Raw genomic sequence first — 19066 nt, 5'->3', positions numbered from 1 at the left:
ATAACAATAGTTGAGTTCTGATCATTGTCGCTTTTCATAATCCACTAATCTCTACTTCCTTTTGTTCTTCCCAAGGTTGTGGCTACTTCTCATTATCCTCCCTTGGAAATAGCTCAATGAATTTCCATTTGGGTCCTTGAGTGTATGTTTGAGGTTGTTGTCATAACATTGTCTGGCTATCCATTGATCTAAATGCACCATGGAGTTCTTCCGATTTTCTAAAGGAAATTTCATCGCCAAGTGAGGTGTTGACACAATACCCCCTAATACTTTGAGGATCTATCTTCCGAGGATGAGGTTGTAAGCTAGGATCCTTCCATTACAAATAACTTGGCATTGACTGACTTGATTCATGTTCCTGCCATGAATGTTATCCGAATCTTGATAAACCCTAAGACCTTGGTGCTATCTCCGGAGAACTCTACTAGGGTGTCATTGTATGGTTTAACAATTGAGTCGATAAACCAAACTACTTGAATGCTTCATCAATTATGATGTTTGTTGAACTACCCTAATCGATTAAGCTTCTTTTTACATTACAGTTCACCATCCATACTAAGATAATCATCAAGTCGTCATGTTGTTTATCTATGTCCTTGTAATTCTTCTTTTCAAAACGTAATTACTGGTAGTACATTTCCTATCTGAGTTGGGTCACATACTGACTTGGAAGGTTTAAGGTCTCTCTTTCTAGCGCCTCTGATAGTGCCTCCCCTGCAAGTCCTCGTGATATAACCATTGGTTGAGGTGGAGATCTTCTACCCTTTATTTCTTATTTGCCTCACCTCTTCTCAAGGCTTCGAGATCTACGACGAGGATTTGGTGACCTCGATCTCCTTCTACGTGATATGGGTTTTATTGTATCTTCACATCTATCTTTCTCTTCTCTATACTATATGTAGGTAGCCATGTATTTTTATTTTTATTTTTATTTTTATCTAAAACAGTAACTGCAAGAAATTTTCATTCAAATGTCCATGTATCATGTCGTACTCACAATATAGTATTTTTTATGCGTCCAGCCTAAACTCTTTTTACTTAGGTAAATTGATTGAGTAGGTTAGGGTAATATGCATCTAAAAAGATTCTTCTTGTTTTCTATGTTAGCAGGGTTAAACGAGTAAAGTTTTTTTTTTCTTCTATTATTTCCTTTATTGTTTCTTCCCCCTCCTTAGTTGTGCTTGTTGTGAGGAGATGTTTTGTACTCCGTTCTTCTGGCTGCAACCACTTCTTCCATTATTATGTATTTGCTTGCCCCTTTTTTTCTCAGTTTGTTGAGTGTTTAAAAGGTCTTTTTTGCTAGCGAATATAAGAAAGGTCCTAGTTTCAGACCTGTTACTAAGGCATGTAAGGCTACAGTAGGATTCAGATTCTTAATCTATAAGGTTTCATTTGACTTCTACCTAGAACAACCTAGAAAAATCAAACTGCTCTGATTTATTCAACTGGTAGTAAATTAGGATACAAACATCTTGGTGAATTACTTCCAAGACTTGACTTATTTCTTGGGGAGGCGGGAAAACCATTAAAGTGTAGCTCTTTTTAAGGTACAAGGTCAGACGATGCATTTAAGGGGATCATATGTCTGATAGAGTTTCATTATGGAATTGAAAGAGGTTAAATGCTCTTGCGGGTCCATCTTTTTGTCGTATTCTTCAATAATCGAAAGCAGAAACACTTTGGTATTGGTTCCCTATTGATCTTGTTGGTGAAAGGGATTTGTGTTATGTTTTCTTTGGGTTTCTTTCTTTTAGGTGGACCTCAAGAGGATTCTTCACTCCCTAAAGCAGATCTTATCGTACTAGCACGTCAGTCACTTCTAGTCTTCCTTAATCATTGCTCCCTTCTTCATGAGCCTTCATTTCTTCGATGGTATCCTTTGTTCCTCTCCCGTTCCAACTGGGTGGTCGTGATAACAATGGTCGCAATGTCTAGGCCTCTCTGTGTTGCTTCTTTGTTAACAAAGAACTTTGATGTGGAGAGCTTTTTGCCCTGTTTGGATGATTCCAATGTGACAGAGAGAGCCATGTTTCAGAGATTTTGGCCAAGTTTGGATGATTCAAAGATTTTTGTATTGTTTTTCTGGACATTTGATCCTCTATTATGTCGACTTGGTTCTCCTTGAGCTGGCTTGGGGGGAGCTCTGTTTTTAGTAATAGCCATTGTGGTGTGATTTTTAGGCCTAACAAAATTTTATCAAGGCCCCACAATGACTGCCAATGTTTTTATATGAACTTTCAAAGTCGATTACTTTTGTGGCAGAACGTGGAGTTCATGATTCCTGCTCTAAAGATGAAGTGTATCTGCAAAGACACTCTGATGTCAATGTAAAGTAGGGTGTAAATAGATAAAAAGTATAATTAGTAATGAATGAGGTGTGTGATACCTGGGGTTGAGTCCCCTATTTGTAGAGTGGTTAGGCTTATATTTGATGTTGTTGTTTTCTATTGTCCTTGAGATGATCATTGAGGTCATAGTAGAACTGTTGTTATCTAAGATGTAACTATATATTCAAATACCACTACACATATAAAGTTCCTATATGTGAGAACTAAAATTCGGAAGCAACTCTTACCTTACGGCGCTTCCTTACACATCAAAGTCGTGCTATACAAAGTTATCACCTTGTTGACAGTCAAAGTCTCAGATCCATTCACTGCTCTTAACCTTCATCAAGTAAAATGGTAAGTCAAAATTAAACCTTTATGGAGCTAGTTAAACCTGACTCTTGTAATCCCCTTAGAGTATGTTGTCCTCACCAAAACAATTTAATACATTCCTCTACGTTAAACTAAATCATTTTTGGCTTAATCATTATAACCAAAAATATAAATTACCAATTTCACTTCTCAACTAGTTTTCTCAAAATTTCAATTACCAATTTCTCAAATTGACTTCTTTTCAAGCTTTAGAAGCAAATAATCTATCTAACAAAATAATCACATAAACTAATTGTTAGATAACAACTCCCCGATTATCAAAGTGGTCACTTTTCAACATCCTGATTTTCTTGAAAATTAAACAGTTTTTGAAACTTTAGTTCTTCCTTGTGATAATATTTTGAAACACCATTAAGGACTATTTTTTTATAAGTAAAAAAGTTAACTAATTAAGTTTTAACCCACTTTAAATTATAAGGTCACAAATGTTAGATTCAAGTTGGTTTGAAGAAATAATGAACCTTAATTGTTTAAGTGATAACAAATATTATTTTGTAGGATCAATTTATTGTGCTAATAATTTATTTAAGTATGCAGACTCTTGTCATGAGATTTTAAAAGTCTTTACGCTGATGAATAAACAAGCTAAACAAAGTAGATATCACAATACTCTAATATATTTGTTTAGATATAATTGTTTATGAAAAGTTCGCTCTCAATGCACATCTGTTGAATTTTCTAATACCAGTTCACTCTCGTGATTCTGTGTCTGATAATCTTATCATCCAATTTGACCATAAGATAAAGTCAACACTTTGATAAGAAGTCTACGCTTCAACATCCTTTGATCATCATAGTAGACTTATCCTCTGCCTGAAGCAGTGCATAACATCTTATGGCCATCCTGTCTTTTCTATCAAAATATGTTGAATCATTATGAAGACGGATTTGGATAAGCTTTCAATGTTGATTAGAAATCTCTGAAAATTTGATACGAGTTATTATTTCACATGATGATTTCATGCAATCACAACAACGTTCATAAACCCTAATGAACTAAATGGTTCTCTATAAAAGGATTTGTGACCGCCAAAAAGAAACATATATCAACAATGAAAAACAAGAGAAGAATTCATGTCATTACAAATTACAAACTCTTGAAATTCTCTTGTATTAGCGCTAAGTGCTAAGAAACCTAAAAAATATTCTGAGAGCAATATATACTCTTGTATGAGAATTCGTTCCAAATCTAATCTACACACTTTGTATCTTGGCCTGGTAGCGGCTTCCGTCCTCAATAGTTTAACTGTACTAAGCTAGAAGGTTGAGAAGACTTGAACGCAATCAGGATGACTAGAAGGTGTTCAATGCACTTGTGATTCCTCTATTTGAAGCTAGACATAGCTACTGTGTTGATGGTGAACTAGGATAAATTGGTTTATGTTTATTTCCTTATCTCTTGTTTACTGTTTCACTTATTCCTATTTTCACATCATCAGTTTTTTGTACATTGTTTTAATTAAGTTTTTGAAACAAACACAATTCAAACCTCTCCCCTCTTTCTTGTGTTTTTCTCTCTACAATTGGCATTAGAGCTCAACCTCAAGGTTGGGCACTTAATTGTATTCGAGTAAAGAACTTATTATTATTATTTGTGATAATGCTACGTGTTTAAATGTTAACCAACCTCCCTTGTTTGATGGGGAAATATTTGAATACTGGAAAGACCAGTTGAGAAGTTTCTATATCTCACATGATCTTGAACTTTAGGACATTGTCGAAGACGACTATGAAGCTCCTAAAAAAGATGTTGGTGTTGAAATATCCTGAAACAATCTCAACGTTGATTAAAAGAGACAATACAAGATGGATCACAAAGCTTGAACTTATATGATAAATGGCATCACCTTCAAAGAGTTCAAAAAATACAGCAACAAGGAAACAGCAAAAAGCATCTTTGATGTCTTTGTTCTCAAATATGAAGGAAATAAACAACTGCATGAAGCTAAAGAAATTCTACTTTTCAAGAAGTACAACTATTTCAATTGGAAGGAGATGAAGATATTGAGAGAATGTTTTCTAATTTCAAATTCAAGCCTCCGAACTAAAGGTTCTCCAAAAGAGCCACACTACATCTGGTCTTGCCAAGATCATCAGAAGTCTACCTAGCAAGTGGAGATCAAAGGTAACTAAAATTCTAGAGGCTAAAGTGAAGTAGAAATATCAATTTACAAGGAAATGGTTTGAGTTGCAAATTAACCCTTTTAAAATTTCTTGTTAAAACTTAAAGATTTTAACTCAAGATTGATCTTGGTTGTGAAAATAGAGAACATTCTTGGTTATGAAAACAGAAAACGGAGAATATTCTTTGTTAGTAATAAACACACTCCGGGCTACGTCCAGTCCTCACAGTTTGTGAGATTTTTCACTAAGTGTTCAAATGAATAACGTTCTTGGTTTTTATACCACCAATTCAAATCAACCTTGATTTGTTGCACAACTTTACCTTTCTGCCCAAAAAGGATTTCAACAGTCTACCTTTCAACCTTTTAGACGATTTTACACTTTACCTTTTCACATAAAAAGATTTTCTACAAGCTACTCAAACTATCTTTAATACAATAGTTTTGAGTTTACACAATAATGATTTAAAGTGTTTTATTAGAATCTGAAGCTCAACATGTTTCTGTTTTCATTCTTTTGACAGAGAAATACAATAGAATGATTCTAGGAATCAAATGAGAAAAATCGGAACTAATTATATGTAAGAATATGAGAGACTTTCGAGTATGACTGTAAGTAAGTGATGATTTATTTTGCGCTTGAAACTCTAACTTTTCCTTAAGTTTGAAGTTCTTTTTATAGGCTTCAATGAGGCTTATGACGGCTCATATGACCGTTAGAAAGGGTCTAGCTGCATGTGTCAGCATGTGGATAAGATCATACTTGAAACAAGAATGTTCTTGGATGAACATTCTTTGTGCTACTGCTTTATGAAGAAGCTGATATGTAGCCTTTGAATTATCCATCATTGACAATAATTTTAATCATGAAGAGCTTAAAAGCTCCCCCCTCATAATGTGCTATAATTTTTGAACCAACATAAATTTCATTATGCATTAAAATGATGGATATACATTATTCAGGCATATGTTTCAAGCTAGCAAAATATATAGAAGTTCAATTTACAAAAAGAGTTTTTAGTACATATCAGATTTCATAAAATCTAAAATAATTTTCCACCTTTGTCAAAACAAAAAGGAATAGGAGAAAAAATGACAGCTAAAGCCTATTTAGAAAGAGACGGGGAAGATCTTTCACATGAAGAAGATCGAGACGGTTCCGGAACAGCCTGGAAGGAGGGAGGATAATTTAGTGGAGGAGGATCAATTCCTAACTTTGGAGCAAATTGGGTTGTTGTCCAATTCAGCAAATTAGCATACTTTTTGTACTGATGTTCTTGACGTGCCATAACTGTTTGACGGGCAGCCATGATTGAGTTGTTGGTTAACTCATTCTCAATTCTTGGACGTTTGATAGGGCGATGGGAAATGGACTGGGTTTTTCATGTAGTCCTTATTTGTGGCAACTATCATTTTCTGAATTATTATGTGGGAAAGATTAACCCTCTTGTAGTTAAGGAGGTGATAAATGATCAATGCATCATTTTCAGAGACATACTCGTGACTCTCACAATGAGGTAAGATGAAGTGTTGACTGATGTTGTTGAACACTTTGCAAATGGGCTTTAGAGATGTAGACAAATAGTTTTTGGAGCCGACTTGAAACCTATCAGTAAGGACTTCCTTCTTGTTAAAGTTTTGAAATGTTTACCAGTTCTTACCAAAAAAATAGTAGGACTATCAATCGGTAGATCAAGAATGGATGCAAGGATGGCAGGGGTTAGCCTTATTTCAATACCCTTGAGATTAGTCACTAGAAGTGATTTCTTAGGAAAAGTTTGGGCTTTGTAGTGGAATGGCCGCACCCCATTAGGATAGAAACAATCAGATTTCTAAAGAAATGCAGTCCAACCAAGGGCATCCGTGTGGTGTTTGATAGAGTTGCAATCAACTATTAGATTATCAAGCATAAAAACTCTACCAATACCAATAGGTGTCTCAATCCATTTTTCAACATACAACTTTTGGAGTTTGGAAGGAATGTGTGGAGGCATCTGGAGTTTGGGACCATATAGAGTGGGATTGAATTTAGTAGGGGGGAGACTGTTCTTGAGGAACAATTTGTTGTGGAGAATGTTCTTGGGTGGGAGTTCTAGATGGAGAATGTTCTAGTGAAACAAATTTTTTAGGGGAACGTTCTTGGGTTCGAGAACAAATAAGTTTTTGGGGATTTTTTGATTTTTTTCTTAGCCAAGTATTTGGACAGTGTTATAGTCGAAGTGGTTGAGGGTTTCGAAGATGAAAAAATTTCATTGATAAGTTTCATTTTCTAGGTTGAGGGAGTTGATTGAGAAGGTTCAGTTTGGGAAAATGGTTGAGTAGGTATAGTGGGAACATCATGCTCTGAGTTGTTATTATCAGATATAGTGTAAATAGTAGGATATGAGGTTTTGGCTTTGGATGTTCCTATTCCTACCATTACACACATGGACCTCATTGGGCTTCAATAGGTTTAGAAAACAGTTAGCGTAGATGTGGAGGAAATTCACAGATAGCTTTGGGCTTCATTAGGAGTTGGGCTTTGGAAGATAGGGGAAGTACAATTGACAAGGGATTGAGAGAAATGGGATTATGGTTTGAATATGGGGATGAGGACAAGTAGTTCGAGAATGTGTTTTCACAAGATTCATTTGGATGAGTTGGTCTCAGAGTTGGTATGGGTGAACGATTGAGGAACTGAGAAGATGGTGGAGATGATGATGAAGATGCATGCATGTTAGGGCAAGGTTCTTCCTAGCGGACAATTTTGTTCGAGCCATTTTTGAGATTTTCGCATAAACGGTTTGAAGGTTTTGAGAAAATGAAGTTGCAGTTTGGAAGATGAAAAATCAGTTTTATGGAAGATAAAAGATCACGATGATGAAGTTGCAGTTTTGATGTTTGTGGAGGGAAGGTGAGATGATTGATGGTTGTTGGAAAATATGAGAATAGGGGTAGAGTTTAACAGCGTGGCAGTTTCTTTTGCAGACGATGGAACACGTCTAATTAATGTCATGCAAAAAGCTCTTTTGCAGATTTTATGAGAAAAATGGAGAATGATGAACGAAAAAAAACAGAATGATTGAAACAAACTAAGAACGTTCTTGGTTTTCATACAAGAAAAAATAAAATAACGCAAACTAACTGTATTTTTTATAATTCTTAGTTTTCTTTAATAAAATTAAAATTTTCCTCTACAAGAGGTTTGGTAAAAATATCAACAAGTTGTTTTTTAGTATCTACAAAGATTAATTCAACTTCCTTTTTATTTACATGATCACGAATAAAATGATGCTTTATTTCTATGTGCTTGGGTCTTGAATGTTGAATGGGATTTTTGAAAGATTTATAGCACTAATATTATCACAGTAAATTGGGATGTTTGAATAACTTATAGAGAAGTCTTCTTGTTGATTTTTTATCCAGAGAACTTGAGAACATCAGTTTGTCGCTGAGACATATTCAGCTTCGGTTGTTAATAAAGCAATTGTATTTTTTTTCTACAAGACCAGCTTAATAATGCCTCTACTAGAAACTGACATTGTAATACTGAAGAAGTTCTTCCGTCACCGCATCTATCCAAGATTGGTCAATTATGGCTTCTTTGATTGATTTTGGTTCTATTTGGGAGATCATTGCCATGTTATTATTTATATCATCTATGAATTACATTATGGTTCTAATCCCATCAGTTTTATTTCCAATGATTTGATTTTGAGGATTATCACTTATTGTTCTCCAGCTTTTAGGAGGAGTATGAAACAAAGATTGTTTATCATTATCGGTTTCCTAGGAAACATTCTGTTGTTTTTGTCCAGAATGTTCTTCCTCTTCATCATCTTTTTTACTTAAGTCTAGATCATTAAATTCATCAAACAATATATGCATACTAATTTCAACAATTTTGAGAAATAAATGATGTTGATTCCATGGTCTTTTCAATTGGAGATTGATGAACAAGACAAAGATTGAATCTCAAACTTCATCAATCTCTTCTTTTTTTCTTTTTCTCGTTCGTGTTTTTCTCTTGTTTATCTTCTTCTACCACAACAATGAAGTCATATTCAATCTTTAACTTCTCCTCCATTTTCTCAAACTCAACCACTTGCGCAAATAACCTCTCACATTGACTTTCAAATCGTTCAATTGAAACCATGTTATTCTTCATTAATTCAACCAAAACATCCTTAATGTGAAAGTCCATGTCATCTGATTCTTTGGATAGAATTTTAGGAGGTGGAATTTGTTCCCAATTATTGTTTTTCATATAACACTCGTTATCCTTTGCTTCTATAACCAATAAATCTTCATATTCTAATTGTGCAACATTTTCATCAATACAAGTTCCATTCTTATATCCTTTTCCGCAAAAGTCACACCTAAGATGCTGCATCAGAGGGATCTGAGGGTGATCTTTTAAAAATGTATCTCTCAAGATGTGTCCCTCAATTATGTGCAATATGGCAGATATAAGACAAGCATAACACTCTTCATATAATTGTAGTACAATATCATCATTACAATTTTCCATGCTCTACAGCAAATAGTTAACTCAAACAAAGAAGAAACAAAACACTAGCACATGACATTAGCAAACTCAACAAATAAAAATAGAAAATAAAAGAAAAACATATTTTTTTCCAAAATTCAAAATAAAATAAAACAAAAATTTTATTGCAGAGTTTCAATTAAGTAGCTAAATTTTAACTCAATAGTGAGATGGCAATCCCCGACAACGGCGCCAAAAAACTTGACAGCAATTCAACAAGTGTACGAAATCGTTGCAAGTAATAATTAAAATGATAGTACCAAGTGTCGAACTCAAGGATTGCGTTTTACTATTGAATTATATTTAATTACGAAAATTGAACAAAAAGTTTCCGATTTGATTGAAATAATATTTAAAACTAACAATAGTAATAAAATTGATCCTTTATAATAAGAAAAATGACAGGGAGGAGTTTCGCTTCGAATCCAACCTTAGTGTCTAATTTGATCCAAGTTACTGAATTCCTTTATTGAATTCTCTTTATTATTATTTCCCTAATGTCTTAGTGACATAACCTTTAATTCCAAACTTAACCATAACCCTTTAGTGGATTTAATATTAGACTTAAGCTTTACGGAACAAGAATTCTCTTTTCAAACTGATGTCTTTGCAACATATTTAATTGGTTTAATGACCTGCATCTATCCCTAGACTACAATATCATGAACTTTTCATCTCAAGCATTCGTAAAGTCCACTGCCATTTCAAAATACGAATCGTAGAACATTTTAAAGTTGATCAAGAAATAAAAAGCATTAAGAACATAAATGATAAAAATAAACTCATTCATATAACTAGAAATCAAATAAGAAAACTAAGGGTTTCATCTTGTTACACTCATCCCTAACAAATAGGGTTTAGTTACTCATGACAGAGATATAAAAGATATAGATTAGAGAATAATTACAAGAAATATTCATGAATAATTCTTGATAAAACTGCTCCAATGGTGTTAGAAACGCTCATCTTTGAGTTTTTTTTGCTAGAGCACAAGTCTCCAAACTTCACAATAGTAAAATGGATACCTAAAAAGTAAGAAAAATGTGTTTTTTATACATTCTGTTGCGCATCACGCGCCCCAGGCGCGCCTCAGGCGGATTATGGCAGGTCTAGCGCAGAAATACGCCTCTGGCACTGGTTTCGCCCTTAAAGCGATCATCATCTTATGTCTTGCCTTTAGTGCCTTTTATACTCTTTTTAGTCCGAATTTAGTTTTGTTGTCTTCACGAAACTTGTAGCTATGGATCTTAGCTTTCATTTGAACTTGGTTTGACTCCAATCGGACATCTACAACTCTCTATATGGCAGAAATACTCCACATACGTCATGTTGATTTCTCACCAAAATTCAGTACTGCACTAAAACCAAGAAGCAACGCAAAACTACGAAAAAAATCTCTACTTAATTAAGGAAATAATAACATAAATATTTCATTAAATCAAAGAACTAAAAAAAACAAAATATATCAAATAATTCCTTAAATTAACTAGTGAATAAAAGATAAATAAGACTAAAAACAATTAAAAGTATGCATATGATGAAGAGTCGTCAAAGATGTAACATGAAGTATTAATAGCTTCAGCCCAAAAGTATTTTTCAACATTAGATTCTTCCAAGATTGGTTTTGCCATTTCTTGTAGAGATCTATTTTTTTTCTTTCAACAACTCCATTTTGTTGAGGAGTTCTTGTGCAAGATAGATTGTGAGAAATGTCAAGTTCATCAAAGAAGGTTTTAAAGATGCATTTGTAAATTCCCTTCCATGCATCGTCTTTTTGTTTTAAGAAAAGAACCCAAGTGTATCGAGAAAAATCATCAACAATAACAAAATCATATTTCTTTCCTCCTAAACTAGTTGTTTTGAGGGAGCCAAAAAGATCTATGTGAAGAAGTTCGTGAATTCTGTTTGAGGATATAAAATTCTTTGAATGAAAGCTACTCTTGACTTGCTTTCATTTTGCACATGCTTCACATATTTTATCTTTACCAAAATTTAGTTTAGGCAAGCCTCTGAGAAGTTATAATTTTGAAATTTTTGAAATTGTTTTCATGCTTATATGACTTGTTTTCTTATGCCAAATCCATTTGTCTTTATCGATTCAAATAAAACATGATTCGTAAGGTAGTACCTCAAGATATAAGACATACAAATTTTTCTTTCTTGTTCTAGAGAAAATAACTTCCCCATAATTTGTTTTTATGACTTCACATAGGTTAGGTTTGAAAATAATTTCAAAGCCATTGTCACATAGTTGACTTATGCTTAAGAGATGATGTTTCAATCCTTCCACATATTGAACATCAGTTATTGGAGCATAATTTTTCTTACCAATTGTTCCTTTACCTTTAATATGAGCTTGATTATTGTTCCCGAAAGTGACAAAACCTCCATCTTTCTTGACAAAAGACTTGAAGCAGTCTTTATCACCAGTCATATGTCTTGAATAGCCACTGTCTAAAAGCTATGGCTTTTTCTTGACACTTAGAGATCCAGTCTGCATGAGGTGTTGTATTTAATTTAGGTACCCACTTGGCTTTGGGTCTTTGAGAGTTAGTTTTAAAGATTGATCATTTTTTAAGTGAGCAGGTTGATTCAGAGTGTCCAATCTTGTAGCAATAAGAACACTTTGTTGCTGGTTTTGGAAAAAGATTTGAAACTTTGAGTTTTAAACATCTTTGTAGCTGGTTTTGATAAACTTCCAGAACGCTCTCCTGTTTTCAGACTTTCTGAAGAAATTTCTGTTTTTCTTCCCTAACATTCTTCCTTTTTCAAGCTTTCAGGAGAAGGTTCTATTCTTGTTCCTGGACGTTCTTCTATTTTAAAATTTCTTTTGTTTTTAATTTTTTTTCATTTATTTTATTAAAATAACATGCAAATTCCAGATATCCAATCTTACTGCAATATGAACATTTGGTTTTGCTTTTGTCCTCTTTTCATTTAGGAACAAAGAAGTTTTCAAAAAAAATTTATTTTAGTTTTATCAAAATCAAAACCAGCTTTATCAAAGATTCCTACTTGAGATCCCATAATTTTTTGAAATGTTTCAATAACTTTAATAAAATTTAACAAGTCTTTTTAAAAATTTCATCTTCAATTTTGAGGAGAACGTTTTCCTTTTGCATTGCAGAACATTCTTGGTTTCTTGTTTTTCAACTTTAAAATTTTTTAACTGAGATTCTTTCGGATCTTGAATGACTTTTTTAAGTTCATCATTCATAGCCTGAGTTTTCTCTTTCTCTTTTTTTTTCTTGGTGAAATTTTTCTTTTAAAGAACTACAGTTTTTGACAAGAAAGCTTGAATCATTTAGCAAGTTATCAAATTCTTTTTCCATTTTATCACACAAAGGACAAGGTTCATAATTTCTTGCCTCATTTTTTACTACATTTTCCATTAAGCATATCTTGGCTTCTTCACCTTTATCTGCATCAGATTCATTTGAGCCATCCCATGTAGCTATCATCGATTTCTTCTTGAAGGGAAACCTTGTCCACTTTTACTTAAGGGACATTCAACTTTGTAATGTCCTAATTTATTACATCCAAGACATGTGATTTGGCTCTTGTCCACTTATGTTTTGGGATTTTCTTTTTTGTTAGGAAATCCTTTCTTGATTCGGTCTCTTTTTCTCAACATTCTTTGAATTCTTCTAGTAAGAAGGGTTATTTCTTCATCAACATCTTCTTCTCTAGTTTCTTCTAATTCTTCATATGTTTGTACTGGTACACTTTCTTGGGATGCTTTGAAAGCTATTGCTTTGCCTTTCTTGAATGGTTTATCTTCATGTAACAACACTTCATATGCTCTTAAATTTCCAATAAATTTTTCTAATGCAAGCACTTCATGATTCTTGACTTGGCTTATAGTTGTCACCATTGGTCTCCATATTACAAGGAGATATCTCATACTCTATCTTGTATTGAGTATGCTTTCCCTAAGGAGTGTATTTCATTTACAATGGTTGTAAATCTCGAGTACATCTTATCAATGGTCTATCCTTTGTTCATATAAAATAGTTCGATTTTTCTTATGCCTATGTCGATTCTTTTTTCTTTTACGTGACTTGTTCCTTCGTAATGGGTTCGTAATGTGTACCATACTTCTTTAGCAGTTTTGCATTCATCAAATCTTTCATTTTCTTCTTTATTTAAGGCACGAGATAAAAATAATTGAGCTTTAGAACTTAGGAGTACCTTAGATTTATCTTCAATTTTCCAGTTCGCTTCTCTTTTTTCATCCGATCTTGAATCTGCTTGGTTTACTCTTGGATTGAAATATCCTTCTATTATGATACGCTACATTCCTGTATCTTGTGATTTCAGAAATTATTGCATCTTATTCTTCCAGAAGTAATAATTTGTGCCACCAAAGCATGGTGGCATGTTTGAGGATCCTCCTTCTACAATGTATTTTGCTTTTGACATTTTTCTTATAGATCTTTTTATCTAAAACTATTTGGGTGTTAATCTTTTTAGAGACTGAGCTCTGATGTCAATTGAAGTAGAAATGTCAATTTACAAGGAAGGGGATATGAATTGTAAATTAACCCTTTTAAAATTTCTTGTTAAAACTTAAAGATTTTTACTCAAGATTGATCTTGGTTGTGAAAATAGAAAACAAATAATGTTCTTGGTTATGAAAACAAAAAACAGAGAACGTTCTTGGTTAGTAATAAACACACAATTTATATTATCTATCTAATTTAATAATTAAAAGACTGTAAATAAATATAGATAAGAGGAGAGAAATCATGTAAAGATTTATACCAGTTCACTCAATTCGACTACATCCAGTCCTTAGAGTTTGTGAGATTTTTCACTAAGTGTTCAAACGAAGAATGTTCTTCATTTTTACACCACTAGTTCATATCAACCTTGATCTGTTACACTGATTTCCCTTTTTGCCCATAAAGGATTTCAACAGTCTACCTTTCAACCTTTGAGAGGATTTTTACACTTTACTTTTTACACATAAAAGGATTTTCTACAAGCTACTCAAACTATCTTCAATACAATAGTCTTGAGTTTACACAATAATGATTTAAAGTGCTTTGTTAGAATATGAGAAAGCTTAACACTTGTTTGAGTTTTGATTCTTGACATAGAAATACAATAGAATCATTCTAGGAATCAAATGAGAAAAATCAAAACTAATTCTATGTAAGAATATGAGAGACTTTCGAGTATAATTATAAGTAAGTGATGCTTTTCTTTGCACTTGAAACTCTATTTTTTCCTTAAGCTTGGAGTTCCTTTTATAGGCTTCAATGAGGCTTATGACAGCTCATATGACTGTTGGAAAAAGGTCCAGCTTTCATGTGTCAGCTTGTGGATAAGATCAGGCTTGAAACAAAAGTGTTCTTGGCTGAACATTATTCCTTTTACTGCTTTGTGAAGAAGTAGATCTGTAGCTTTTGAATGATCCATCATTGAAAGTATTTCATGGACTTGTATCAGTTGTTCATATATCTCAGATATACAGTGGAAGTATACACTTCAAGAACGTTCTTCGTTCTTGCCAATCAAGCTGGAGAATGATCCGTCTTGACTATCTATACTAAACTTGCTTGATTTATCATGAACCACATATTTTATCCTTTGCATTTTGGATTGATTCTTTATAGAGATGAATCATATATACTCCTGGAGAATATTGATAACCTGATTGTTAAATCCAGGAGCAAATTTTTCTTCAACAGTGGAGATCATTTTGTTCTTGAAGATTCAGAACTATGGAGAGCGTTCTTCATTTTCCATACTTCTGTCAAGAACGTTCTCCATTATGTCTTTGTATTTTTGCTTCCTTTTCAATGTGATTTTTCTTGTAATGTTTGGTACCTATATTTGATTATTACACTAAAAAACACATGTTAAATGAACATATCATTTAAAATCATAATTAACATTCTTAAATAACCTTTGTTTGTTTACATCAAAATACTAATAAAGATTTTGTCTTAACATAAAGATCTTAACAAATTTCCTATGGAAGAGTTGATGAGTTCACTTAGATCTAGTGAAAGATGAACCAAAAAGGAAAGTTACTAGCTCTAAAATCCAAAGGAAACATAGCAAACTCCAAGGCTCTACAAGCTAAGGAGGACTCAGATGAAAATGAATTATAAGATCAGAGTAAAGATCATACAATGAAGAGCTACCATTCATTTCAAAGAAAATCTAGCGCATGTGGAACAACATGAAGAAATAATTTCCCAAAAATTAATTTAGATGATCCACAAATAGTAGAGAAGGAAAAGATCAGAGTAAAGATCATACGATGAAGAGCTACCATTCATTTTAAAGAAAATCTAGCACATGTTGAACAACAGGAAGAAATAATTTCCCAAAAATTAATTCAAGTGATCACAAATAGTAGAGAAGGTAAAGAAAAATCTAAAAAGAGTAAAATCACCTACTATGAATGCAAAGAACTAAGACATTTCAAATCAGAGTATCCTAACCTTTAGAAAGGAAATTCTCAAACAAAATACTTCAATATAAAGAATAAGAGTCTTATGGCTACTTGGGAATCCTAGGATAAAGATGAAGAACATGCAAACATCGCTTTGATGGCAGATATCTACTCTAACTCTGACAAAGAATCCAGTGATGAGGAAATTGAGGTACTATTTGATCTATCTTGCAATGAACTTATAATTATGTTAAATGATTTTTAAAACAAGAATCATAATGTCTCCTCAAAACTAACAAAACTCATAAAACCTCATTCTATCTTAACAGACAAGTACAACTCCCTTGTAAAATACTTTGAAAACTTACAAATCGACAATCTAACTTTGAAAGAAAATATCTCAAAAGCCTTAGAAATAAGTACTAGTAATTATGATAAGTATGAAAAAACTTTTCAAGATTTTCTAGCAAATGGCTAGACAAAAGAAAACATGCTTATTTGATCAATGGTGTTAGCATAAACAACTAAAAAGTATTTCCTTTCAGGAACCAGATGAAACTCCAAAGATTAACTTATCTGAAACTGTGTGGGCATATTGCTTTAAGAAAACTAATGATATAAGAACTTGTCCAATGTTTTGAAACATGGAAAGCCAAAACCCCTTTCAAAACTAACAAACTAGGACCCAATCCAATGTGGGCACCTAAAAACAAAGTAATATATTTTGCAAATATTCGTAGCCATAAAGTTGAAACACCAGTTATGGTACCTGGATAGTGGAAGCTCACGACTCATGATGGGATAAAAGTCTATGTTCCAAAACTTGACCCATAAGGATGGAAGATTTATGAGGTTGGAGGAAATCAGAAAGGTAAGATCAAAGGGTGTGGCACAGTAGATACTGGTAATCTCCCCTTTATTAAAAAAGTTCTAATAGTAAAAGGACTAATGCATAACTTTCTGAACATAAGTCAACTAACTAATTGTGGTGATGATATTGTCTTCAATCAAAATTCATGTAAGAAAATTAGTCAAAGAAATTGGATGAATATTTTTTTCTGGTCAGAGAAAAACAATATTTACAAAATAAAGTTATCAAGTTTTGGAGAAACAAGAAGTGAAGTGTCTCATGTAAATGAATAAAGAAAAATTGATATGGCACAAGAGGTAAGACAATTGTTCGTCTCTGAGAATTTAATTTCTAAAGTTATTGTGACTGATAGAGATCTTGTCATGATGAATGTTATTAGTGTTGTGTTTTCTACTTCAATTCATTTGCTATGTCATTTTCATATTGAAAAATGTTGGGGCAAGATGCAAACAATATGTGAAAAATGATAGACAAGATGAAGTAATGGATTTATGGAAAAAAAAATTGTATTTCCGACTAGTGTGGAGGATTATGATTAGGGCTGTACAAAAAAACCGGTTTTGAGACTCAAATCCAAAATCAGATCCAAAACCATTTTTAATAACCGGTTAAAATAATATGAATATAAACCGGTTTATTTAAAACCGGTTGGATAACCACCCATATTTTATTTTTGGATTTGGATTTAAACCAGATTTTATCCACTCAATTCCCAAATTCCAATCTCAGAACCCTAAATTCCCAAAACCCCGAAAAGCATTTTCCGGCAGCGTTTTCCGGCAGCGTTTCCCAGCAATCTTTCCTTCCGGCAAACCGACATTCCATCTTTGAAGCACCTTCCTTCCTTCTTTCTCAAACGTTTACATTTGGTTTGTTTCTATTCATCCTTACTAAGTTTTTTCTCTTGTTTATTCTTCTTAGTTTCTTCATTTCTATTCGTTTATTCTTGCTTGAAAATCAAATTCCTATGTTTGTATTAGAGGAATTACACAAAAGGGTGTTATTAGATTATGGTAGCGACAATGAAAATGAAAGATGTGTTAGTTTTATTGAGCTTGCTTTTAATTACTTTGAAAATGAATGTTCTCAACGACCATATCCTTATTGATGATTTTGCAGTCTATTGAAAAGAGTGGGGATAGGGGTTGTAAGAGTATACCAATTTTATGTTAAAGACCCATCAAAATATATTAGGGGATCTTTAAGAGATGCAACCAACATTTCTATTGCTTTAAAGAATGAAAATGATGTATACAATAAGTGCATTGAATTAAACTACTACACACTTTAACGGTCTATTTTCCACACATGTTGTTCCATCAGGGCTGTTTTAGGCCAATTGATTTGGGCTGCAGCCTATTTGACCAATCCCAAATAGTACCATTTTCCTTGCTTCATAATTATAAAGAGTTTGAATGACAAACACAAATAGCCAAAGCTTAGATTTCCTAAAGTTTATAATGACATCTCACAAACACAAGTTCAAAGAAAAAGAGTTGAGAGAGTTACTTTAAGTTGTTCAGTATATGATTGAATAAGATTATCAGCATACTCATGTGGTGTATACTGACTGCCTGTGGAATAAAATTGAGGCATGAAATAGTTGTTTAGATAATCATTGCTGCCCAATCCAATTGAGTAAATACACTTGCTCAAGTATGTTGCAGCTTGATCCTCATTTCCAAGTAAATTTACCACTTGAGACATAGTAGTTTGGTAATTTTGCACCTGGCCACTAAAACTAATGCGCCCTTCCTATAAAAAACAAAACAGTTTTACAACATAATTAACCAAAATGCATAAAATTTAAATATAATTAATTACCAGTTGCTGTCCAGTTTCCTCTCTAATTCCAGCAGCTGCAGATGCATAATTGACTCCTTTTAGTATGGCATCATCACTGGCTGATGCATAGGGAGGAATATAATCATCGAATCCCAATAGTTCAGCTGTTAAATTTCTACACATAGTTAGACAACATTGAAAAAAATAATTCCTATGCTATATGCCACAAAAATCTTTTGTTTGTTTTTACCAAATCGGTACTTGTAGTAAATATTGGATTTGGCAGTAAATTTTGCCTTTATTACTTGTATTTCTACCTTTATCAAAAAGGTAAACCATATTGTCTTAAATTTCATATTCAGTGCCATCAAACAGACCCATGTGAATGGAATTTCAAGGCCAGTCACATGACTCACACACTCATGAATGAGGTATAGTAGCTTCATAGAGGCCTAGTTTACTGTAATCAAGTAAGCTGTTTCATGCTTATTTCAATAACATTATTGTGCAAAGGAAAATGACATTTATGTTTTCTCTCCTCTAACAATAGAGAAATTTATTATGCTCTGTACTACAAGATTCCAATTCTACATTGACTTACGTAGCAATAGCATTAGGACTTTGGTGGCA

General features: G+C 33.1%; 1 protein-coding gene across 1 annotated transcript; it reads right to left on the bottom strand.

Moving 5' to 3' along the window:
- Positions 1 to 18133: 18133 nt before the first annotated feature.
- LOC113787765 (GDSL esterase/lipase At5g45670-like) lies at positions 18134 to 18619 on the bottom strand. The gene is made up of 2 exons (XM_027336920.1): positions 18476 to 18619; positions 18134 to 18406 (listed from the first exon to the last, which is right to left on the bottom strand). Exons 1-2 carry the CDS (start codon positions 18617 to 18619, stop codon positions 18134 to 18136), a joined length of 417 nt encoding a protein of 138 aa, XP_027192721.1.
- Positions 18620 to 19066: the final 447 nt, after the last annotated feature.

The sequence above is a fragment of the Cicer arietinum genome, chromosome 7 (assembly GCF_000331145.2).
Source record: "Cicer arietinum cultivar CDC Frontier isolate Library 1 chromosome 7, Cicar.CDCFrontier_v2.0, whole genome shotgun sequence".
NCBI lineage: Eukaryota > Viridiplantae > Streptophyta > Magnoliopsida > Fabales > Fabaceae > Cicer > Cicer arietinum.
This window is presented reverse-complemented; position numbering and strand designations above follow the sequence as displayed.